General features: G+C 59.8%; 1 protein-coding gene across 1 annotated transcript in view; it reads left to right on the top strand.

The window, feature by feature from the left end:
* LOC132383711 (echinoderm microtubule-associated protein-like 3) overlaps window positions 1-25,000 on the top strand; it is a 107,316-nt gene that overhangs the window by 23,859 nt on the left and 58,457 nt on the right. Inside the window, exons 2-7 of the mRNA XM_059954899.1 lie at window positions 1,535-1,705; window positions 2,206-2,317; window positions 5,254-5,775; window positions 8,032-8,166; window positions 18,595-18,748; window positions 20,758-20,883. Coding sequence (XP_059810882.1) covers window positions 1,535-1,705; window positions 2,206-2,317; window positions 5,254-5,775; window positions 8,032-8,166; window positions 18,595-18,748; window positions 20,758-20,883 — 1,220 coding nt within the window. The remainder of the gene's footprint in view (window positions 1-1,534; window positions 1,706-2,205; window positions 2,318-5,253; window positions 5,776-8,031; window positions 8,167-18,594; window positions 18,749-20,757; window positions 20,884-25,000) is intronic.

The raw sequence follows: 25,000 nt of genomic DNA, 5'->3' as shown, positions 1-25,000 counted from the left end.
CTCCCGCAGAAAGGTGCCGGAATGGGGGGCCCCGGGGGCCCAGAGAGTGTCGGCGCTGCCGTGGCTGGTGGTGAGCCCGCCCGCGTCAGTTCGTCCACGATGTGCCCACCGAGGAAAGCTCCCAGCCAGAGACCGTGCAGGGTGACCCACCTGGTTAGCGGCGAGGGTGGGGGGGGGCTGCAAGGAGGGAGCACTGTGGGGTGAGGATCCTGAGTAAACAACCATCCCTCAGTTCCTTCCCTCCTCCCTCTCCCCCTCCATCTCTCTCACCCCATCTCTCTCCTCCCACTCTCCCCATCCCTCTTCCTCTGCCGCCCTCCCGCTTCTCCCTCACCTCCCTCCCTACTCCTCTCTCAGTCCCCCACCTCTCTCCCTTATCACTCCTCTATCCCTCTCCTCTTTCTATTCTCCCGTCTCTCTCCCCTCCCTCCCCCACCCTCTCTCCCCCCACTCCATCCTCTCCTTAACCCCCACCCCTCACCCCTTCCTGTACCCAACCCCTTCTCCCTCATCCACCCTCTCTCCCTCACCCCCAACCCCTCCTCTCCCCCACCCCACCCCCTCTCCCCTTCCCATCTCCACTCTCTCCCCACTCCCCTCACCCCAACTCCCTCCTCTCCCCACCCCCTCCCTATCTCCACTCCCCTCACCCCAACTCCCTCTTCTCCCCTTCCCATCTCCACTCTCTCCCCACTCCCCTCACCCCAACTCCCTCCTCTCCCCACCCCCTCCCTATCTCCACTCTCTCCCCACTCCCCTCACCCCATCTCCCTCCTCTCCCCACCCCCTCCCTATCTCCACTCTCTCCCCACTCCCCTCACCCCAACTCTCCCCAACCCCTCTCCCCTTCCTATCACTCTCTCCCCACTCCCCTCACCCCAACTCCCTCCTCTCCCCACCCCCTCCCTATCTCCACTCTCTCCCCACTCCCCTCACCCCAACTCTCCCCAACCCCTCTCCCCTTCCTATCACTCTCTCCCCACTCCCCTCACCCCAACTCCCTCCTCTCCCCACCCCCTCCCTATCTCCACTCTCTCCCCACTCCCCTCACCCCAACTCCCTCCTCTCCCCAACCCCTCTCCCCTTCCTATCACTCTCTCCCCACTCCCACCCCAACTCCCTCCTCTCCCCACCCCCTCCCTATCTCCACTCTCTCCCCGCTCCCCTCACCCCAACTCCCTCCTCTCCCCACCCCCTCCCTATCTCCACTCCCCTCACCCCAACTCCCTCTTCTCCCCTTCCCATCTCCACTCTCTCCCCACTCCCCTCACCCCAACTCCCTCCTCTCCCCACCCCCTCCCTATCTCCACTCTCTCCCCGCTCCCCTCACCCCAACTCCCTCCTCTCCCCACCCCCTCCCTATCTCCACTCTCTCCCCGCTCCCCTCACCCCAACTCCCTCCTCTCCCCACCCCCTCCCTATCTCCCCTCTCTCCCCACTCCCCTCACCCCAACTCCCTCCTCTCCCCTTCCCCTCTCTCCCCACTCCTCTCCACTCTCTCCCCCGCTCCGCTGACGCTCTCCTCCCGTTGCAGAGGACGGGGAATGTGCGCTGGCCGACGGCGTTGAGCGGGAGTCGCGCCTGTCGGCCCTCGAGCGGCGTCTGCAGCAACAGGACAACGAGCTGACGGTGGTGAAGGCCGCCTTGGCCGACGCCCTGCGCCGTCTCGCCTTCTACGACCGGCACTTCGGCCGCGTTCAAGATGGTGAGGCCCCAGCCGGGGACGGGGGTGGGGGCAGCGGAGGGTGGTGTTGGATGGGATGGGTGGGGGGATGTGACACTGACAGGCAATGTTCTCAACATTTCTACCTCCCCCTCTACTCCGCCTTCCTCCTCACCCTCCCCTCACCCCACCTCTCCCTCCCCCTCACCCCACCTCTCCCTCCCCCTCACCTTCCACACCTCCCTCCCCTCCACCCTTCCCCTACTTCCATCTCGCCCTCCACCCCTCCTTCCCTCTCACCCTCCACCCCTCCTTCCCTCTCACCCTCCACCCTTCCTTCCCCCTCCACACCTCCCTCAACCTCACCCTCTTTTCCTTTCCCCTCTCACTCTCATCCCCCTCTCTCCCCTTGCTCACCTCATCCCTCACTCCCTCTCATCCCTCCCCTCTTCCCTCTCCCTGTTATCCCTTTATCCCACTCTCCCTCACCTATCACTCTCTCCCTCCCCTGTCTCATTACCCTCTCCCCCTCACCCACCCAGGAGGTGCTGTATTTACGCCCCCTCTGGGTCTGACAGACCCGATGACAGTCAGCCACGACCAGACGCAGACGCCCGTCCCAGAGTTGTCTCTCGCTCTCCATGGGAGCCCCAGGTACGATTGCCCCACCTCCTACTGCCCCAGGCCCTTCAGCCCTCTGCTCGTGTGCTAGCCGCCGTCTTTCCCCAGTTCCTATAAGCCCCTCCAGGGAATTCCACCACCCCTCGTCTGAGACTCCCGGTTGCCCTTCCCAAGATTCCAGAGGCTGGGCAATTCAACGTTTCTGAGGTGGAGTGAGGGGGTGAATTTGGGGAACTCTCTGAGTATGTTCCCTTCCAGCGGACCTGGGAGTGGGGGAGGAGGAGTGGATGGGGTGGGATAGGAGGAGTGGATGGGGTGGGATAGGAGGAGTGGATGGTGTGAGGGAGGAGGTGGATGGGGTGAGGGAGGAGGAGTGGATGGGGTGAGGGAGGAGAAGTGGACAGGGTTGGGGTAGGAGGAGTGGACAGGTTGGGGTAGGAGGAGTGGACGGGGTGAGGGAGGAGGAGTGGACAGGGTGAGGGAGGAGGAGTGGACGGGGTGAGGGAGGAGGAGTGGACAGGTTGGGATAGGAGGAATGGACGGGGTGAGGGAGGAGGAGTGGACGGGGTGAGGGAGGAGGAGTGGACAGGGTGAGGGAGGAGGAGTGGACGGGGTGAGGGAGGAGGAGTGGATGGGATTGGGATAGGAGGAATGGACGGGGTGAGGGAGGAGGAGTGGACGGGGTGAGGGAGGAGGAGTGGATGGAGTGAGGGGGAGGAGTGGACGGGGTGAGGGAGGAGGAGTGGACAGGTTGGGATAGGAGGAGTGGACGGGGTGAGGGAGGAGGAGTGGACAGGTTGGGGTAGGAGGAGTGGACGAGGTGAGGGAGGAGGAGTGGACGGAGTGAGGGGGGAGGAGTGGACAGGGTTGGGATAGGAGGAGTGGATGGAGTGAGGGGGGAGGAGTGGACAGGGTTGGGATAGGAGGAGTGGATGGAGTGAGGGGGAGGAGTGAACGGGGTGAGGGAGGAGGAGTGGACGGGTTGGGATAGGAGGAGTGGATGGAGTGAGGGGGGAGGAGTGGACAGGGTTGGGATAGGAGGAGTGGATGGAGTGAGGGGGGAGGAGTGGACGGGGTGAGGGGGGAGGAGTGGACGGGGTGAGGGAGGAGGAGTGGACAGGTTGGGATAGGAGGAGTGGATGGGGTGAGGGAGGAGGTGTGGACGGGGTGAGGGAGGAGGAGTGGACGGGTTGGGATAGGAGGAGTGGACGGGGTGAGGGAGGAGGAGTGGACAGGGTTGGGATAGGAGGAGTGGATGGAGTGAGGGGGGAGGAGTGGACGGGGTGAGGGAGGAGGAGTGGACAGGGTTGGGATAGGAGGAGTGGATGGAGTGAGGGAGGAGGAGTGGACGGGGTGAGGGAGGAGGAGTGGACGGGGTGAGGGAGGAGGAGTGGACGGGGTGAGGGAGGAGGAGTGGACGGGATTGGGGTAGGAGGAGTGGACGGGGTGAGGGAGAAGGAGTGGACGGGGTGAGGGAGGAGGAGTGGCGGGATTGGGGTAGGAGGAGTGGACGGGATTGGGGTAGGAGGAGTGGACGGGATTGGGGTAGGAGGAGTGGACGGGGTGAGGGAGGAGGAGTGGACGGGGTGAGGGAGGAGGAGTGGACGGGGTGAGGGGGGAGGAGTGGACAGGGGTGAGGGAGGAGGAGTGGACGGGGTGAGGGAGGAGGAGTGGACAGGGTTGGGATCGGAGGAGTGGACGGGATTGGGGTAGGAGGAGTGGACGGGGTGAGGGAGGAGGAGTGGACGGGGTGAGGGAGGAGGAGTGGACGGGGTGAGGCAGGAGGAGTGGACAGGGTTGGGATAGGAGGAGTGGACGGGGTGAGGGAGGAGGAGTGGACGGGGTGAGGGAGGAGGAGTGGACGGGGTGAGGGAGGAGGTGTGGACGGGGTGAGGGGGGAGGTGTGGACGGGGTGAGGGGGAGGAGTGGACGGGGTGAGGGGGGAGGAGTGGACGGGGTGAGGGAGGAGTGGACGGGGTGAGGGGGGAGGAGTGGACGGGGTGAGGGAGGAGGAGTGGATGGGGTGAGGGAGGAGGAGTGGACGGGTTGGGATAGGAGGAGTGGACGGGGTGAGGGAGGAGGAGTGGATGGGTTGGGATAGGAGGAGTGGACAGGGTGAGGGAGGAGGAGTGGATGGAGTGAGGGGGGAGGAGTGGATGGGTTGGGTTAGGAGGAGTGGATGGGATGAGGGAGGAGTGGACGGGGTTGGGATAGGAGGAGAAGTGGACGGGGTGAGGGAGGAGGAGTGGATGGAGTGAGGGGGAGGAGTGGACGGGGTTGGGATAGGAGGAGAAGTGGACGGGGTGAGGGAGGAGGAGTGGATGGAGTGAGGGGGAGGAGTGGATGGGTTGGGATAGGAGTGGACGGGGTGAGGGAGGAGGAGTGGACGGGGTTGGGATAGGAGGAGAAGTGGACGGGGTGAGGGAGGAGGAGTGGATGGAGAGAGGGGGGAGGAGTGGACGGGGTTGGGATAGGAGGAGAAGTGGACGGGGTGAGGGAGGAGGAGTGGATGGAGTGAGGGGGGAGGAGTGGATGGGGTGAGGGAGGAGGAGTGGATGGAGTGAGGGGGGAAGTTAGTGGGACAGAGTGAGCTTGTCACCACTACCTTGTACTGCGTGGGCAGGAGTCCCTCCTCTATCCCCTTTCCTCCAGCTCCCTCCCCCTCCCTCTCACCTTCTCCCCTCTTGTGTGGGAGGGATGTGAGGGACTGGAGGGGATTCAAGGTAACAAGGGAATGGGATGGGGTGGCCGATTTGGAGGTTGGGGCTTCTGGAAGGGATTTGGGTTGAGGTGAGAAGAGATTTGGGGTGTCCTGTTGGATAGAGGGACAGAAACGGGACTTTGGGAGGCTTCTGGAGGTGTTGGGCCTATGGTGGACGGAGTGGGGATTGTTGGGGGGGGGGAGGGAGTTCCCAGTTGGAAAGGGGGGGGTCTCACTGGCCACTCTGCTCTCTCGCACCATGTCGCAGCAGTGCCTCTGCCAGGCAGAGCAGCCACCCGGGGACGGAAGCCCCACCTCGTGTCCCTGCTCTCCACCCGGGGGCCCAGGCTCCGACCAGCAGTCCCAAGGCCCCTGTGGATCCTCCCCCTCCGGCCCTGCCCCGGGACGAGGCCTGTCCGGGCCCGGAGCAGCCTGCCAGCTCAGAGCCGGTGTCGGGAGGGGACGGAGGAGGGAGGGAGGAGACCCGGGCAGAAGACGGGCCTGCACTGAGGCCCCCGGACAAGGCGGGCTCAAGCGGATCGCTGCCTGCTCGGGCCCCGGAGGCCGGCCCAGGTGATGCAGGCTTCCAAGACGTCAGCCCCGTCCCGACCGGGGAGCAGCACAAATCGGGGCCTGAGGCCCAGCAGCCGAGCCTGCCGGAGCCTGAGGCCTTCCATTCGCCAGCCTGCCTGGGACACGGAGTGGCGCCCGTCCCTGAGGAAGAACCGGGAGATCTGCAGCCAGATCTCGGACAATCGCCGCTCGACGTCGCCGGCAAGAAGACGGCCCTGTGAGCCTTGAATGTGTTTCATTGCCTGGACAAATTCCTCCCAGAAAGGACCAAGGGATTCCTCATCCCCTCCCCCCTCCGAAACAGGGCCCGAGAGAAACCTCCCGGGCATGAGAGAAGTCCGGAGCCAGAGAGAATCCCAAAGGAAGGATAGTGATTCGTGCACCCCCTCACAGCCGCTGCCTGTAGGGCGTTGTGAGTCCTCCCTAAACACCTCCCCCCGAGAGAAATTTATAGAACCGTGAGGCCTAAGTATGGCAGTCAGGACCTCTTCCCCAGGGCGGAAGTTTCAAATACTGGGGGGAGAGTTAGAGGAGATGTGTGGGGGGGGGGGCAAATGTTTTCATTGGGGCGGGGTGTGTGCAATGAGCTGCCGGGGTGCAGGAGGAGGCAGATACGATAGAGGGGTTTGAGAGTTTGTCCCGCAGGCGAGTATGGAGGACGAGGAATCAAAGGGCCGTGGAGGCCTAGTACCTAAAGCGGAGGTTGACAGGCTCTTGATTACTCAGGGTGTCGAAAGGTTACGGGGAGAAGGGGGGGGGGTGAGAGGGATAATAAATCAGCCATGATGGAGCAGACTTGACGGGCCGAATGGCCTCGTTTTGCTCCTACGTCTTATAGTTTTATGGGATTGGGGGGGGTGAGCGCCCCCCCCCCGATTTTGGGCAGGTGGGGGGCAGATGGTGGGCTCTCCTCCTTGGCAGGACAATGAGAGAGATGGGGGGGGTCAGTAATCCCGATCTTAACCCCCTGCCCCCCCACCCCTCCCGCATCTCCAATGGAGGAGGTTTATTACTGTCACCGGGTACGGTAGGGAAATCTTTCTTTTTCATTCCGTGAGACATTGGTGCAGAGTCCATTCAGCCCATCGAGTCTGCTCCACCACTCCATCAGGGCTGAGTTACTGTCCCTCTCAGCCCCGTCCTCCTGCCTTCCCCCACGACTTTTGACACCCTGACTGATCAAGAACCCATCAACCTCCATTTCATCGCGTCAGTACGCTGAGGTAGGGAAAATCTTTCCCCCCCCCACCCCCGCCGCTGCCCGTGAGGGGTTTGCACGTTCTCGCCGTAGCCGCCTGGGTCACCTCCGGGTGCTCCGGTTTCCCCCCGCGGTCCCAAGGTTCGTTTTGTTTCCAAAGCATGTATCACACAACTCGGAATTGCCTCCCTCAGACAGCCACAGAATACGGAAAACCAGGTCAGTGGTCGAAAGAAAGCCGTCATACCGTCCGTCCCCCTCCCCCCCTCAAGACACAGGCAAGAAACGCAAGTTTGCAAACCCCAGACACCGCCAACCCCTCCCTTGCCCAAACCCCCAGCCCCGGGGACAGGAAAAAGACCAGTGGGTTAATCAGTCTTTGTAAATTGTCGCGGGGTCAGACTCGGATTAGACCTGGGGGGGGGGGGGCTGCTTCTCGGGTAATAAACAGCACTCCTCAGGCCCCGATTGCGAGACCCAGCGAAAATCAAGTCAGTGAGGGTGCGCCGGGGGCAGCCCGCAAATGCCGCCAGGGCTTCCGTCACTGACCCTAACCCCCCACCCCCCCGTGCGGCTTTGGGAGGTGGGAGGAAACCGGAGCAGACGGGGTCCCGGGGATAGACGGCGCAGGCCGGGGACGAGGACGAGGGCCACGGCCGGGTAGGTTTCAAGGGGGTCGTTCGGCAGTCTGGCAGAGATTCCAGGGGCGAGGACCGGACTTTCCGAGGGACCTTGATCCCCCGCCTGGGAGGAACTTGTCCAGCCCGGCAGGCCGAGGCACTGGTGGCGGCCGCTGTAATTTCACCAGGACCAGGCCAATGAGTCGCTTGACTAACTCCCTCTCTAACCCAATGATCGGTGCATGTCGGCACGAACCAATCTAACCCCAAACCGCGCTTCGTTTGCTGGAAAATGGAAGGCCCCTCGGTGAGGCGGGGGGCCGCACGGCTCCGGGGATTCGGTGCTCACCTCTAGGGGGCTGAATCCCGCACTTCTCCCGCCCAGAGGGCTCCATTTTCCCCTCAAGGGTGATGGCTGCTAATTCACTAACCGTCTGGGACCGACCGTGGGAGCCTGCGAGCACCAGGAGATTCTGCACCCACCCCTCCCCATCTCAGATCAAATGGCACGTTGAGTTTCTGGAATTAACCCACCCCCCCCAAATCCTGCATGGCTTCTGGTCTCCAGATTAACTTCCGGGATCCCACCCCTGGAGACCCCTCTGAACTTTCTTCCTCCTCTTCTCTCTTGCCCCCACCCCCCCACCCCCAACAGGCTGAGGCGATGCAGCACGTCGGACAGACTGCGGGGGCCGCGGGACGGGACGGCGGCCGAGAACCACAGGCCCAAGCTGGCCAAGAAGTCCGTGTCCTCGCAGAGCCTGCTGGGCAAGGGCAGGAAAGTGGACGGGTGAGTGGGCAAGGGCAAGAAAGTGGACGGGTGAGTGGGCAAGGGCAGGAAAGTGGACGGGTGAATGGGCAAGGGCAGGAAAGTGGACGGGTGAGTGGGCAAGGGCAGGAAAGTGGACGGGTGAGTGGGCAAGGGCAAGAAAGTGGACGGGTGAGTGGGCAAGGGCAGGAAAGTGGACGGGTGAATGGGCAAGGGCAGGAAAGTGGACGGGTGAGTGGGCAAGGGCAGGAAAGTGGACGGGAGAGTGGGCAAGGGCAGGAAAGTGGACGGGTGAATGGGCAAGGGCAGGAAAGTGGACGGGTGAGTGGGCAAGGGCAGGAAAGTGGACGGGTGAGTGGGCAAGGGCAGGAAAGTGGACGGGTAAGTGGGCAAGGGCAGGAAAGTGGGCAAGGGCAGGAAAGTGGACGGTGAGTGGGCGAGGGCAGGAAAGTGGACGGTGAGTGGGCAAGGGCAGGAAAGTGGACGGGACAGTGGGCAAGGGCAGGAAAGTGGACGGGTGAATGGGCAAGGGCAGGAAAGTGGACGGGTGAGTGGGCAAGGGCAGGAAAGTGGGCAAGGGCAGGAAAGTGGATGGTGAGTGGGCGAGGGCAGGAAAGTGGACGGTGAGTGGGCGAGGGCAGGAAAGTGGACGGGTGAGTGGGCAAGGGCAGGAAAGTGGACGGGTGAGTGGGCAAGGGCAGGAAAGTGGACAGGTGAGTGGGCAAGGGCAGGAAAGTGGATGGTGAGTGGGCAAGGGCAGGAAAGTGGACAGGTGAGTGGGCGAGGGCAGGAAAGTGGGCGAGGGCAGGAAAGTGGAAGGGTGAGTGGGCAAGGGCAGGGAAGTGGATGGTGAGTGGGCGAGGGCAGGAAAGTGGACGGGTGAATGGGCGAGGGCAGGAAAGTGGACGGGAGAATGGGCAAGGGCAGGAAAGTGGATGGTGAGTGGGCAAGGGCAGGAAAGTGGACGGGAGAGTGGGCAAGGGCAGGAAAGTGGATGGTGAGTGGGCGAGGGCAGGAAAGTGGACGGGTGAGTGGGCGAGGGCAGGAAAGTGGACGGGTGAGTGGGCGAGGGCAGGAAAGTGGATGGTGAATGGGCAAGGGCAGGAAAGTGGATGGTGAGTGGGCAAGGGCAGGAAAGTGGATGGTGAATGGGCAAGGGCAGGAAAGTGGACGGGAGAGTGGGCAAGGGCAGGAAAGTGGATGGTGAGTGGGCAAGGGCAGGAAAGTGGACGGGAGAATGGGCACGGGCAGGAAAGTGGACGGGTGAGTGGGCGAGGGCAGGAAAGTGGATGGTGAATGGGCAAGGGCAGGAAAGTGGATGGTGAGTGGGCAAGGGCAGGAAAGTGGATGGTGAATGGGCAAGGGCAGGAAAGTGGACGGGAGAGTGGGCAAGGGCAGTAAAGTGGATGGTGAGTGGGCAAGGGCAGGAAAGTGGACGGGAGAATGGGCACGGGCAGGAAAGTGGACGGGTGAGTGGGCGAGGGCAGGAAAGTGGACGGGTGAGTGGGCGAGGGCAGGAAAGTGGACGGGAGAGTGGGCGAGGGCAGGAAAGTGGACGGGAGAGTGGGCGAGGGCAGGAAAGTGGATGGGTGAGAATGGGCGAGGGCAGGAAAGTGGACGGGTGAATGGGCGAGGGCAGGAAAGTGGACGGGAGAGTGGGCGAGGGCAGGAAAGTGGACGGTGAGTGGGCGAGGGCAGGAAAGTGGACGGTGAGTGGGCGAGGGCAGGAAAGTGGACGGGTGAATGGGCGAGGGCAGGAAAGTGGACGGTGAGTGGGCGAGGGCAGGAAAGTGGACAGGTGAATGGGCGAGGGCAGGAAAGTGGACGGTGTGTGGGCGAGGGCAGGAAAGTGGACGGGTGAGTGGGCGAGGGCAGGAAAGTGGACGGGTGAGTGGGCGAGGGCAGGAAAGTGGATGGGCGAGTGCAGGAAAGTGGACGGGTGAGTGGGCGAGGGCAGGAAAGTGGACGGGTGAGTGGGCGAGGGCAGGAAAGTGGACGGGTGAGTGGGCGAGGGCAGGAAAGTAGACAGGTGAGTGGGCGAGGGCAGGAAAGTGGATGGGCGAGTGCAGGAAAGTGGACAGGTGAGTGGGCGAGGGCAGGAAAGTGGACGGGTGAGTGGGCGAGGGCAGGAAAGTGGATGGGCGAGTGCAGGAAAGTGGACAGGTGAGTGGGCGAGGGCAGGAAAGTGGACGGGTGAGTGGGCGAGGGCAGGAAAGTAGACAGGTGAGTGGGCGAGGGCAGGAAAGTGGATGGTGAGTGGGCAAGGGCAGGAAAGTAGACAGGTGAGTGGGCAAGGGCAGGAAAGTGGACGGTGAGTGGGCAAGGGCAGGAAAGTGGACGGGTGAATGGGCGAGGGCAGGAAAGTGGACGGGTGAATGGGCGAGGGCAGGAAAGTGGACGGGTGAATGGGCGAGGGCAGGAAAGTGGACGGGTGAGTGGGCAAGGGCAGGAAAGTGGACGGGTGAATGGGCGAGGGCAGGACAGTGGACGGTGAGTGGGCAAGGGCAGGAAAGTGGACGGTGAGTGGGCGAGGGCAGGAAAGTGGGCGGTGAGTGGGCGAGGGCAGGAAAGTGGACGGTGAGTGGGCGAGGGCAGGAAAGTGGGCGAGGGCAGGACAGTGGACGGTGAATGGGCGAGGGCAGGACAGTGGACGGTGAATGGGCGAGGGCAGGAAAGTGGACGGGTGAATGGGCGAGGGCAGGAAAGTGAACGGGTGAGTGGGCAAGGGCAGGAAAGTGGATGGGAGAATGGGCGAGGGCAGGAAAGTGGAAGGGAGAATGGGCGAGGGCAGGAAAGTGGACGGGAGAGTGGGCAAGGGCAGGAAAGTGGACGGTGAGTGGGCGACGGCAGGAAAGTGGACGGGTGAGTGGGCAAGGGCAGGAAAGTGGACGGTGAGTGGGCGTGGGCAGGAAAGTGGACGGTGAGTGGGCGACGGCAGGAAAGTGGACGGGTGAGTGGGCAAGGGCAGGAAAGTGGACGGTGAGTGGGCGTGGGCAGGAAAGTGGACAGGTGAGTGGGCGAGGGCAGGAAAGTTGACGGAGAGTGGGCGAGGGCAGGAAAGTGGACGGAGAGTGGGCAAGGGCAGGAAAGTGGACGGAGAGTGGGCGAGGGCAGGAAAGCGGACGGTGAGTGGGCAAGGGCAGGAAAGTGGACGGTGAGTGGGCGTGGGCAGGAAAGTGGACGGTGAGTGGGCGAGGGCAGGAAAGTGGACAGGTGAGTGGGCGTGGGCAGGAAAGTGGACGGGTGAGTGGGCAAGGGCAGGAAAGTGGACGGGTGAGTGGGCGAGGGCAGGAAAGTGGACGGTGAGTGGGCAAGGGCAGGAAAGTGGACGGGTGAATGGGCAAGGGCAGGAAAGTGGACGGGTGAGGGGGCGAGGGCAGGAAAGTGGATGGTGAGCGGGCAAGGGCAGGAAAGTAGATGGTGAGCGGGCGAGGGCAGGAAAGTGGACTGGAGAGCGGGCAAGGGCAGGAAAGTGGACAGGTGAGCGGGCGAGGGCAGGAAAGTGGACAGGTGAGTGAGCGAGGGCAGGAAAGTGGACGGTGAGTGGGCGAGGGCAGGAAAGTGGACGGGAGAATGGGCGAGGGCAGGAAAGTGGACGGTGAGTGGGCGAGGGCAGGAAAGTGGACGGTGAGTGGGCGAGGGCAGGAAAGTAGATGGTGAGCGGGCGAGGGCAGGAAAGTGGACTGGAGAGCGGGCAAGGGCAGGAAAGTGGACAGGTGAGCGGGCGAGGGCAGGAAAGTGGACAGGTGAGTGAGCGAGGGCAGGAAAGTGGACGGTGAGTGGGCGAGGGCAGGAAAGTGGACGGGAGAATGGGCGAGGGCAGGAAAGTGGACGGTGAGTGGGCGAGGGCAGGAAAGTGGACAGGTGAGTGGGCGTGGGCAGGAAAGTGGACGGGTGAGTGGGCGAGGGCAGGAAAGTGGACGGGTGAGTGGGCGAGGGCAGGAAAGTGGACGGTGAGTGGGCAAGGGCAGGAAAGTGGACGGGTGAATGGGCAAGGGCAGGAAAGTGGACGGGTGAGGGGGCGAGGGCAGGAAAGTGGATGGTGAGCGGGCAAGGGCAGGAAAGTAGATGGTGAGCGGGCGAGGGCAGGAAAGTGGACTGGAGAATGGGCGAGGGCAGGAAAGTGGACAGGTGAGTGGGCGAGGGCAGGAAAGTGGACGGTGAGTGGGCGAGGGCAGGAAAGTGGACGGTGAGTGGGCGAGGGCAGGAAAGTGGACGGGAGAGTGGGCGAGGGCAGGAAAGTGGACAGGTGAGTGGGCGAGGGCAGGAAAGTGGACAGGTGAGTGGGCGAGGGCAGGAAAGTGGACGGGAGAGTGGGCGAGGGCAGGAAAGTGGACAGGTGAGTGGGCGAGGGCAGGAAAGTGGACGGGAGAGTGGGCGAGGGCAGGAAAGTGGACAGGTGAGTGGGCGAGGGCAGGAAAGTGGACGGTGAGTGGGCGAGGGCAGGAAAGTGGACGGGTGAGTGGGCGAGGGCAGGAAAGTGGACGGTGAGTGGGCGAGGGCAGGAAAGTGGACGGGTGAGTGGGCAAGGGCAGGAAAGTGGACGGTGAGTGGGCGAGGGCAGGAAAGTGGACGGTGAGTGGGCGAGGGCAGGAAAGTGGACGGGTGAGTGGGCGAGGGCAGGAAAGTGGACGGTGAATGGGCGAGGGCAGGAAAGTGGACGGTGAGTGGGCGAGGGCAGGAAAGTGGACAGGTGTGTGGGCGAGGGCAGGAAAGTGGACAGGTGAGTGGGCAAGGGCAGGAAAGTGGACGGGTGAATGGGCGAGGGCAGGAAAGTGGACGGGAGAGTGGGCGAGGGCAGGAAAGTGGACGGGTGAGTGGGCAATGGCAGGAAAGTGGACGGGTGAATGGGCGAGGGCAGGACAGTGGACGGTGAGTGGGCGAGGGCAGGAAAGTGGACGGTGAGTGGGCGAGGGCAGGAAAGTGGACGGTGTGTGGGCGAGGGCAGGAAAGTGGACGGGTGAGTGGGCAAGGGCAGGAAAGTGGACGGTGAGTGGGCGAGGGCCGGAAAGTGGACAGGTGAGTGGGCGAGGGCAGGAAAGTGGACAGGTGAATGGGCAAGGGCAGGAAAGTGGACGGGAGAATGGGCAAGGGCAGGAAAGTGGACAGGTGAGTGGGCGAGGGCAGGAAAGTGGACAGGTGAGTGGGCGAGGGCAGGAAAGTGGACGGTGAGTGGGCGAGGGCAGGAAAGTGGACGGGTGAGTGGGCGAGGGCAGGAAAGTGGGCAGGTGAGTGGGCGAGGGCAGGAAAGTGGACGGGTGAGTGGGCAAGGGCAGGAAAGTGGATGGTGAGTGGGCAAGGGCAGGAAAGTGGAAGGTGAGTGGGCGAGGGCAGGAAAGTGGACGGTGTGTGGGCGAGGGCAGGAAAGTGGACGGTGTGTGGGCAAGGGCAGGAAAGTGGGCAAGGGCAGGAAAGTGGACAGGAGAGTGGGCAAGGGCAGGAAAGTGGACGGGTGAGTGGGCAAGGGCAGGAAAGTGGACGGTGTGTGGGCAAGGGCAGGAAAGTGGACGGTGAGTGGGCGAGGGCAGGAAAGTGGACGGTGAGTGGGCGAGAGCAGTAAGTGGACGGTGAGTGGGCAAGGGCAGGAAAGTGGACGGGTGAGTGGGCAAGGGCAGGAAAGTGTACGAGTGAGTGGGCAAGGGCAGGAAAGTGGACGGTGAGTGGGCGAGGGCAGGAAAGTGGACGGTGAGTGGGCGAGGGCAGGAAAGTGGACGGTGAGTGGGCAAGGGCAGGAAAGTGGACGGTGAGTGGGCGAGGGCAGGAAAGTGGACAGGTGAGTGGGCGAGGGCAGGAAAGTGGACGGGTGAATGGGCGAGGGCAGGAAAGTGGACGGGTGAATGGGCGAGGGCAGGAAAGTGGACGGGTGAGTGGGCGAGGGCAGGAAAGTGGACGGGTGAGTGGGCGAGGGCAGGAAAGTGGACGGGTGAATGGGCGAGGGCAGGAAAGTGGACGGTGAGTGGGCGAGGGCAGGAAAGTGGACGGTGAGTGGGCGAGGGCAGGAAAGTGGACGGTGAGTGGGCGAGGGCAGGAAAGTGGACAGGTGAGGGGGCGAGGGCAGGAAAGTGGACGGTGAGTGGGCAAGGGCAGGAAAGTGGGCAAGGGCAGGAAAGTGGATGGTGAGTGGGCGAGGGCAGGAAAGTGGGCGAGGGCAGGAAAGTGGACAGGTGAGTGGGCAAGGGCAGGAAAGTGGACAGGTGAGTGGGCGAGGGCAGGAAAGTGGGCGAGGGCAGGAAAGTGGACGAGGGCAGGAAAGTGGACAGGTGAGTGGGCAAGGGCAGGAAAGTGGGCGAGGGCAGGAAAGTGGACAGGTGAGTGGGCAAGGGCAGGAAAGTGGGCGAGGGCAGGAAAGTGGACAGGTGAGTGGGCAAGGGCAGGAAAGTGGGCGAGGGCAGGAAAGTGGACAGGTGAGTGGGCGAGGGCAGGAATGTGGGCGAGGGCAGGAAAGTGGACAGGAGAGTGGGCAAGGGCAGGAAAGTGGACAGGTGAGTGGGCGAGGGCAGGAAAGTGGGCGAGGGCAGGAAAGTGGACGGGTGAATGGGCAAGGGCAGGAAAGTGGACGGGTGAGTGGGCGAGGGCAGGAAAGTGGACGGGAGAGTGGGCGAGGGCAGGAAAGTGGATGGTGAGTGGGCGAGGGCAGGAAAGTGGACAGGTGAGTGGGCGAGGGCAGGAAAGTGGACGGTGAGTGGGCGAGGGCAGGAAAGTGGACGGTGAGTGGGCGAGGGCAGGAAAGTGGACGGGTGAATGGGCGAGGGCAGGAAAGTGGACGGGAGAGTGGGCGAGGGCAGGAAAGTGGACGGGTGAATGGGCGAGGGCAGGAAAGTGGACGGTGAGTGGGCGAGGGCAGGAAAGTGGACGGGTGAGTGGGCAAGGGCAGGAAAGTGGACAGGTGAGTGGGCGAGGGCAGGAAAGTGGACGGGAGAGTGGGCGAGGGCAGGAAAGTGGACAGGTGAGTGGGCGAGGGCAGGAAAGTGGACGGGAGTGTGGGCGAGGGCAGGAAAGTGGACGGGTGAGTGGGCGAGGGCAGGAAAGTGGACAGGTGAGTGGGCGAGGGCAGGAAAGTGGACAGGTGAGTGGGCGAGGGCAGGAAAGTGGACGGTGAGTGGGCGAGGGCAGGAAAGTGGACGGTGAGTGGGCGAGGGCAGGAAAGTGGACGGGTGAGTGGGCGAGGGCAGGAAAGTGGACGGGTGAGTGGGCGAGGGCAGGAAAGTGGACGGTGAGTGGGCGAGGGCAGGAAAGTGGACGGTGAATGGGCGAGGGCAGGAAAGTGGACGGTGAGTGGGCAAGGGCAGGAAAGTGGACGGTGAATGGGCGAGGGCAGGAAAGTGGACGGAGAGTGGGCGAGGGCAGGAAAGTGGACAGGTGAGTGGGCGAGGGCAGGAAAGTGGACAGGTGAGTGGGCAAGGGCAGGAAAGTGGACGGGTGAATGGGCGAGGGCAGGAAAGTGGACGGGAGAGTGGGCGAGGGCAGGAAAGTGGACGGGTGAGTGGGCAATGGCAGGAAAGTGGACGGGTGAATGGGCGAGGGCAGGACAGTGGACGGTGAGTGGGCAAGGGCAGGACAGTGGACGGTGAGTGGGCAAGGGCAGGAAAGTGGACGGTGAGTGGGCGAGGGCAGGAAAGTGGACGGTGTGTGGGCGAGGGCAGGAAAGTGGACGGGTGAGTGGGCAAGGGCAGGAAAGTGGACGGTGAGTGGGCGAGGGCAGGAAAGTGGACAGGTGAATGGGCAAGGGCTGGAAAGTGGACGGTGAGTGGGCGAGGGCCGGAAAGTGGACGGTGAGTGGGCGAGGGCAGGAAAGTGGACAGGTGAATGGGCGAGGGCAGGAAAGTGGACGGTGTGTGGGCAAGGGCAGGAAAGTGGACGGGAGAATGGGCGAGGGCAGGAAAGTGGACGGGAGAATGGGCGAGGGCAGGAAAGTGGACGGGTGAATGGGCGAGGGCAGGAAAGTGGACAGGTGAGTGGGCGAGGGCAGGAAAGTGGACGGTGTGTGGGCGAGGGCAGGAAAGTGGACGGGTGAGTGGGCGAGGGCAGGAAAGTGGACAGGTGAGCGGGCGAGGGCAGGAAAGTGGACAGGTGAATGGGCAAGGGCAGGAAAGTGGACGGTGAGTGGGCGAGGGCCGGAAAGTGGACAGGTGAGTGGGCGAGGGCAGGAAAGTGGACAGGTGAATGGGCAAGGGCAGGAAAGTGGACGGTGAGTGGGCGAGGGCAGGAAAGTGGACGGGTGAGTGGGCGAGGGCAGGAAAGTGGACGGTGAGTGGGCGAGGGCAGGAAAGTGGACAGGTGAGTGGGCGAGGGCAGGAAATTGGACAGGTGAGTGGGCGAGGGCAGGAAAGTGGACGGTGAGTGGGCGAGGGCAGGAAAGTGGACAGGTGAGTGGGCGAGGGCAGGAAAGTGGACAGGTGAGTGGGCGAGGGCAGGAAAGTGGACGGTGAGTGGGCGAGGGCAGGAAAGTGGACGGGTTAGTGGGCGAGGGCAGGAAAGTGGATGGTGAGTGGGCAAGGGCAGGAAAGTGGATGGTGAGTGGGCAAGGGCAGGAAAGTGGATGGTGAGTGGGCAAGGGCAGGAAAGTGGACGGTGTGTGGGCAAGGGCAGGAAAGTGGGCAAGGGCAGGAAAGTGGACAGGAGAGTGGGCAAGGGCAGGAAAGTGGACAGGAGCGTGGGCAAGGGCAGGAAAGTGGACGGGTGAGTGGGCAAGGGCAGGAAAGTGGACGGTGTGTGGGCAAGGGCAGGAAAGTGGACGGGAGAGTGGGCGAGAGCAGGAAAGTGGACGGGTGAGTGGGCAAGGGCAGGAAAGTGGACAGGAGAATGGGCGAGGGCAGGAAAGTGGACGGGAGAATGGGCGAGGGCAGGAAAGTGGACGGGTGAGTGGGCGAGGGCAGGAAAGTGGACGGGAGAGTGGGCGAGGGCAGGAAAGTGGACAGGTGAGTGGGCGAGGGCAGGAAAGTGGACGGGAGAGTGGGCGAGGGCAGGAAAGTGGACAGGTGAGTGGGCGAGGGCAGGAAAGTGGACGGGAGAGTGGGCGAGGGCAGGAAAGTGGACAGGTGAGTGGGCGAGGGCAGGAAAGTGGATGGTGAGTGGGCAAGGGCAGGAAAGTGGATGGTGAGTGGGCAAGGGCAGGAAAGTGGATGGTGAGTGGGCAAGGGCAGGAAAGTGGATGGTGAGTGGGCAAGGGCAGGAAAGTGGATGGTGAGTGGGCAAGGGCAGGAAAGTGGATGGTGAGTGGGCAAGGGCAGGAAAGTGGATGGTGAGTGGGCGAGGGCAGGAAAGTGGACGGTGTGTGGGCAAGGGCAGGAAAGTGGATGGTGAGTGGGCGAGGGCAGGAAAGTGGACGGGAGAGTGGGCGAGAGCAGGAAAGTGGACGGGTGAGTGGGCGAGGGCAGGAAAGTGGACGGGAGAATGGGCGAGGGCAGGAAAGTGGACGGGAGAATGGGCGAGGGCAGGAAAGTGGACGGGAGAGTGGGCGAGGGCAGGAAAGTGGACAGGTGAGTGGGCGAGGGCAGGAAAGTGGATGGTGAGTGGGCGAGGGCAGGAAAGTGGACGGTGAGTGGGCGAGGGCAGGAAAGTGGACGGTGAGTGGGCGAGGGCAGTAAGTGGACGGTGAGTGGGCAAGGGCAGGAAAGTGGACGGGAGAATGGGCGAGGGCAGGAAAGTGGACGGGAGAATGGGCAAGGGCAGGAATGTGTACGAGTGAGTGGGCAAGGGCAGGAAAGTGGACAGGAGAATGGGCAAGGGCAGGAAAGTGGACGGTGAGTGGGCAAGGGCAGGAAAGTGGACGGGAGAATGGGCGAGGGCAGGAAAGTGGACGGGAGAATGGGCAAGGGCAGGAAAGTGGACGGGAGAGTGGGCGAGGGCAGGAAAGTGGACGGTGTGTGGGCAAGGGCAGGAAAGTGGACGGGAGAATGGGCGAGGGCAGGAAAGTGGACGGGAGAATGGGCGAGGGCAGGAAAGTGGACGGGTGAGTGGGCGAGGGCAGGAAAGTGGATGGGTGAGTGGGCAAGGGCAGGAAAGTGGACGGGTGAGTGGGCGAGGGCAGGAAAGTGGACGGTGAATGGGCGAGGGCAGGAAAGTGGACGGGTGAGTGGGCGAGGGCAGGAAAGTGGATGGGTGAGTGGGCAAGGGCAGGAAAGTGGACGGGTGAGTGGGCGAGGGCAGGAAAGTGGACGGGTGAATGGGCGAGGGCAGGAAAGTGGACGGGTGAGTGGGCAAGGGCAGGAAAGTGGACGGGTGAGTGGGCAAGGGCGCGTCAAAGGGGTCGGACCCCCCCCCCCCCTCTCCCTCTCCCTCCGAAGACAACCCAAGTCTGTCCAGCCTCTCCTTGTGCACTCTGAACCGGGCAGCACACACTGGTGAGCCACATCTGCACCCTCACAACCTTCCTGTAACGGCGGCGGGGGGGGTTTGCATCCGAACACTCCGAGTGTCGCCTAACCAAATAATCCTCCCGGACCACAGGCCAGCTTTGAACTTTATCTCCCTGGCCACCCAGCTGTTGGCAATTGGACCCCGAGATCATCCTTGCCGTTGCGGAGCGCTGAGGTCTGGGTATCGCCGACCCGGCTGGATCTCCTTCCTGGCAGCCGGAGACGCTCCGAGCCAGTTCTGGGAATGAGAGCGCTCTTTGTGCCCGGGCGAGCGCGGACTGCACACGGCCTCCTGCGTCCGAGAATGAGCCCCTTGTTCGGGACACACAGTGCCTTTCTTATTTGACCTTTTCCAGTGCAAGAGCTGCTGTCTGATGCCGGTCGCCTGAATGCCCGGGTTTCTGGCCGGTGTGTGTGGGGAGGGAGGGGGCGAGGTTCGAGCGCGGCGCCGCTCGCTGCCAGTTCGGCCCTGTGCGCCGGCCTGTGGATTTCCGCCGCCCCCGCCACGGCAGGTCCCGCCACCCTCTCGGGGGGTTGCCGCACTGAAGGGGGTGGGGGGGGGGGGAAGAGAGTTCAGTCGGTAGCCCGACTTCTGATGCCCTGTGTGTCTGTCTGTGCCCATGCGTCAGGGTATGTGTGTCGTGAGTGTGTCTGTGTGTGAATCTCTTGTGTGATGTGTGTTGTGAGTGTGTCTGTGTGTGAATCTCTTGTGTGATGTGTGTCGTGAGTGTGTCTGTGTGTGAATCTCGTGTGATGTGTGTTGTGAGTGTGTGTGTGTGTGAATCTCTTGTGTGATGTGTGTTGTGAGTGTGTCTGTGTGTGAATCTCTTGTGTGATGTGTGTTGTGAGTGTGTCTGTGTGTGAATCTCTTGTGTGATGTGTTGTGAGTGTGTCTGTGTGTGAATCTCTTGTGTGATGTGTGTGTGGGAGACCGTGTGTCTGTGTGTGAATCTCTTGTGTGATGTGTGTTGTGAGTGTGTCTGTGTGTGAATCTCTTGTGTGATGTGTGTTGTGAGTGTGTCTGTGTGTGAATCTCTTGTGTGATGTGTGTGTGGGAGACCGTGTGTCTGTGTGTGAATCTCTTGTGTGATGTGTGGTGTGAGTGTGTCTGTGTGTGAATCTCTTGGGTGATGTGTGTCGTGAGTGTGTCTGTGTGTGAATCTCTTGGGTGATGTGTGGTGTGAGTGTGTCTGTGTGTGAATCTCTTGTGTGATGTGTGTTGTGAGTGTGTCTGTGTGTGAATCTCTTGTGTGATGTGTTGTGAGTGTGTCTGTGTGTGAATCTCTTGTGTGATGTGTGTGTGGGAGACCGTGTGTCTGTGTGTGAATCTCTTGTGTGATGTGTGGTGTGAGTGTGTCTGTGTGTGAATCTCTTGGGTGATGTGTGTCGTGAGTGTGTCTGTGTGTGATGTGTGTGTGGGAGACCGTGTGTCTGTGTGTGAATCTCTTGTGTGATGTGTGTTGTGAGTGTGTCTGTGTGTGAATCTCTTGTGTGATGTGTGTGTGGGAGACCGTGTGTCTGTGTGTGAATCTCTTGTGTGATGTGTGTTGTGAGTGTGTCTGTGTGTGAATCTCTTGTGTGATGTGTTGTGAGTGTGTCTGTGTGTGAATCTCTTGTGTGATGTGTGTGTGGGAGACCGTGTGTCTGTGTGTGAATCTCTTGTGTGATGTGTGGTGTGAGTGTGTCTGTGTGTGAATCTCTTGTGTGATGTGTTGTGAGTGTGTCTGTGTGTGAATCTCTTGTGTGATGTGTGTTGTGAGTGTGTCTGTGTGTGAATCTCTTGTGTGATGTGTGTTGTGAGTGTGTCTGTGTGTGAATCTCTTGTGTGATGTGTGGTGTGAGTGTGTCTGTGTGTGAATCTCTTGTGTGATGTGTTGTGAGTGTGTCTGTGTGTGAATCTCTTGTGTGATGTGTGTGTGGGAGACCGTGTGTCTGTGTGTGAATCTCTTGTGTGATGTGTGTTGTGAGTGTGTCTGTGTGTGAATCTCTTGTGTGATGTGTGTTGTGAGTGTGTCTGTGTGTGAATCTCTTGGGTGATGTGTGGTGTGAGTGTGTCTGTGTGTGAATCTCTTGTGTGATGTGTGTCGTGAGTGTGTCTGTGTGTGATGTGTGTGTGGGAGACCGTGTGTCTGTGTGTGCATGTCGCTACGTGGCTGTGAATTTATGTAAATCTTACATCCATCCCGCAGCGTGAGGGAGTAACGATCTCTGCGTTGTGACTCCGTCACAATGTCCAGACGTGTGAATTGAACAGCTTGCAGAAAGAAGCTGTCCCGGCTTTAATGCCGCGGTCCCGTTCGCCAGGCGGAAGCAGCTGAACCCGCTTATGGCGGCCCTACTGATCTGCCGGGCCTTCTTTCCGCGGCTGATGTGTGTGCGTGTGGGTAGAGTTTACACGCTCCCCACTGTGACCCTCCGGGTGCCGGGGTACAGCCCAGAAACAGGCCCTTCGGCCCATCTAGTCCGTGCCAAAACCACTTAACCTGACTACTCCCATCGACCTACACCGTGACCGCAGCCCTCCATATCCCTCCCCATCCATGTACCTATCCAAACTTCACTTAAACGTTTGAATCAAGCTCCCATCCACCACTTGTGTCGGCAGCTCGTTCCACACTCTCACTACCCTCCGAGTGAAGAAGTTTCCCCTCAGGTTCCCCTTAAACTTTTCACCTTTCACCCTTAACCCGTGACCTCTGGTTGTCATGCCACCCAACCTCAGTGGAAAAAGCCTGCTTGCATTTACCCTGTCTATACCCCTCATAATTTTCTATGCCTCTATCAAATCTCCTCTTAATCTTCCATGTTCCAAGCAATATTGTACTCAATATATTGATTTATGGAGGCCAAAGTGCCAGAAGCTTTTTTTACGACCCTGCCCACCTGTGAGGCCAATTGCAATGAATTATGGACTTGTACTCCCCGATCCCTCTGCTCCACTGCACCCCTCAGTGCCCGACCGTTCAGTGGGTAAGCCCTTCTGAAGCGTCACATCTCACGCTTGTCTGCGTTAAGCTCCACCTGCCGTTCTTCCAGCCGGCCCAGATCCCCCCTGCGAGCCAAGACAGGCTTCCTCGCTGTCCACTGCGCCCCCCGATCTTCGTGTCATTTGCAAACTTGCCGATCCAGTTAAAACACACGATCATCCAGACCGTTGATGGAGACGACAAACCACAACGGGCCCAGCACCGATCCCTGCGGCTCTCCGCTAGTCACAGGCCTCCAGTCAGAGGTGCAACCCTCTACCACCACTCTCCGGCTTCTCCCACAGAGCCAGTGTCTCATCCAATTTACTACCCCACCCTGAATGCCGAGCGGCTGAACCTTCTCGACCAACCTCCCATGCGGGACCTTGTCAAATACCTCCATGTAGACAACATCCACTGCCTTGTCTTCATCCACTCTCCTGGTAACTTACTCTAATAGACTGGTTAGACACAACCTGCCACGCACGGCCATGCTGACTATGCTTAATCAGTCCCTGTCTTTCCAAATACTTCTATCCAGTCCTTCCCCACAACTGATGTTACTCACCAGTCTATAATTTCCTGGTTTATGTTTAGGGACTTTTTAAAAAAAAGTCTGGAACAACATTGGCCATCCTCCAAGCCTCCGGTAGCTTTCCTGTCGCTAAGGATATTTTAAATATCTCTGCTCGGGCCCCCGCAATTTCTGCACTGGCCTCCCACGGGGTCCAAGGGAACGCCTTGTCTGGCCTTTGGGATTTACCCACCCTGATTTGCCTCAAGGCAGTAAACACCTCCTCTTCTGTCTTCGGTATAAAGCAGACAGTTGCTTTGTCTTACTGTCTGCCCCTCTCCTGAGTAAATACCGATGCAAAAAAAAAGTCTATTTAAGGCCACCCCCACCTCTTTTGACCCTTGCAATCTTTTTGCTCTTTAACATATCTGTAGAATCCCTTAGGATTCTCTTTCACCGAGCTGGCCGGGGAACACCATGCCTCTTTTAACTCTCCTGATTCCTTTCTTAAGCTGTCTCTTGCACTTACAAGTATGTGAAGGGCAAGAGGATAAGACGTGAGAGAATAGGACCAATCAAGTGTGACAGTGGGAAAGTGCGTATGGAACCTGAGGAGATAGCAGAGGTAGTAATGAGTACTTTGCTTCAGTATTCACTACGGAAAAGGATCTTGGTGATTGTAGGGGCTGAAAAGATTACAGCAGACTGATAAACTTGAACATGTAAATATTAAGAAAGAGGATGTGCTGGAGCTTTTGGAAAGCGTCAAGTTGGATAAGTCACCGGGACCAGATGAGATGTACCCCAGGGTACTGTGGGAGGCGAGGGAGGAGATTGCTGAGCCTCTGGCAATGATCTTTGCATCATCAATGGGGACGGGAGAGGTTCTGGAGGATTGAAGGGTTGCGGATGTTGTTCCTTTATTCAGGAAAGGGAGTGGAGATAGCCCAGGACAGTATAGACCAGTGAGTCTTACCTCAGTGTTTGGTAAGTTGATGAAAAAGATCCTGAGAGGCAGGATTTATGAACATTTGGAGAGGCATAATATGATCAGGAATAGTCAGCATGGCTTTGTCAAAGACAGGTTGTGCCTTACGAGCCTGATTGAATTTTTTGAGAATGTTACTAAACACATTGATGAAGGAAGAGCAGTAGATGTAGTGTATATGGATTTCAGCAAGGCATTTGATAAGGTACCCCATGCAAGGCTTATTGAGAAAGTAAGGAGGCATGGGATCGAAGGGGACATTGTTTTGTGGATCCAGAACTGGTTTGCCCACAGAAGGCAAAGAGTGGTTGTAGACGGGTCATATTCTGCATGGAGGTCGGTGATCAGTGGAGTGCCTCAGGGATCTGTTCTGGGACCCTTACTCTTCGTGATTTTTATAAATGACCTGGATGAGGAAGTGGAGGGATGGGTTAGTAAATTTGCTGATGACGCAAAGGTTGGAGGTGTTGTGGATAGTGTGGAGGGCTGTCAGAGGTTACAGAGAGACATCGATAGGATGCAAAACTGGGCTGAGAAGTGCAGATGGCGTTCAACCCAGATAAGCGTGAAGTGGTTCATTTTGGTAGGTCAAATATGATGGCGGAATATAGTATTAATGGTAAGACTATTGGCAGTGTGGAGAATCAGAGGGATCCTGGGGTCCGAGTCCATAGGACACTCAAAGCTGCTGCGCAGGTTGACTCTGTGGTTAAGAAGGCATACGGTGCATTAGCCTACATCAATCATGGGATTGAGTTTAAGAGCTGAGATTTAATTTTATAGGACCTTGGTGAGACCCCACTTGGAGTACTGTGCTCAGTTCTGGTCACTACAGGAAGGATGTGGAAACCATAGAAAGGGTGCAGAGGAGATTGACAAGGATGTTGCCTGGATTGGGGAGCATGCCTTATGAGAATAGGTTGGGTGAACTCGGCCTTTTCTCCTTGGAGCGACGGAGGGTGAGAGGTGACCTGATAGAGGTGTACAAGATGATGAGAGGCATTGATTGTGTGGATAGTCAGAGGCTTTTTCCCAGGGCTGAAATGGCTAGCGCGAGAGGGCACAGTTTTAAGGTGCTGGGGAGGTGGTACAGAGGAGATGTCAGGGGTAAGTTTGTTACTCAGAGAGTGGTGAGTGTGTGGAATGGGCTGCCGGTGACGGTGGTGGAGGCGGATACGATAGGGTCTTTTAAGAGACTTTTGAATAGGTACATGGAGCTTAGAAAAATTGAGGGCTATGGGTTTTTTCTACAGTACGTACATGTTTGGCACAGCATTGTGGGCCGAAGGGCCTGTATTGGGCTGCAGGGTTTCTATGTTGCTATTTCTCATACCCCATAATCCCTCCTTTGTTCCTGCCCACCCATACCTGCAATACACCTTTTTTCACTTAACCAGGGCCTCAAGATCTCTTGAAAACCAAGGCTCCTGCACCCTGTTATGTTTATCTTCTACTCTGACAGGCACTTACAAGCTCTGTACTCTCAAAACTTCCACTTTTACAACCCGTCCCAATCCACTCTTGCCAGATCCTTCCTGATACCATCAAAGTTGGCCTTTCTCCAATTCGGATTCTCGACCACAGGCCAGACCTGTCTTTTTCCATGTTTACTTCGAAACTATTGGTTCTAAGTTCAAAATGTTCCCTTTACACAAACTTCAGTCACCTGCCCTCTCTAATTCCCTCACAGCAGATTCAGTATCAGACAATCTGTCGGTGGGACTTCTACATATTGACAAAGGGAACGTATTTGTCAAACTCTGTCCCATCTAGTCCTTGTACAGTATGGGATTCCAGTGGATATGTGGAAAGTTAAAAATCACTTACTATAGCAACCTTGCGTTTCTTACAGCAGTCTGCGATCTCTGCACAAATTAGTTCCTTTAAATCCCGAGACTGTTGTGTGGCCCCTCTCTCATTCCTCAGTTCCACCCATGACACCTCACTGGACGAGTTCTCCAGTCTGTCCTGTCTGAGCCCTGGTGTGACATTTTCCCTGACTGGTAACGCCACCACTCCCCCCTTTAAC

Source organism: Hypanus sabinus, chromosome 31 (assembly GCF_030144855.1).
Source record: "Hypanus sabinus isolate sHypSab1 chromosome 31, sHypSab1.hap1, whole genome shotgun sequence".
In the NCBI taxonomy this organism is placed as follows: domain Eukaryota; kingdom Metazoa; phylum Chordata; class Chondrichthyes; order Myliobatiformes; family Dasyatidae; genus Hypanus; species Hypanus sabinus.
The sequence above is the reverse complement of the archived record's forward strand: the minus strand, read 5'-3'. Positions and strand labels throughout refer to the sequence as shown.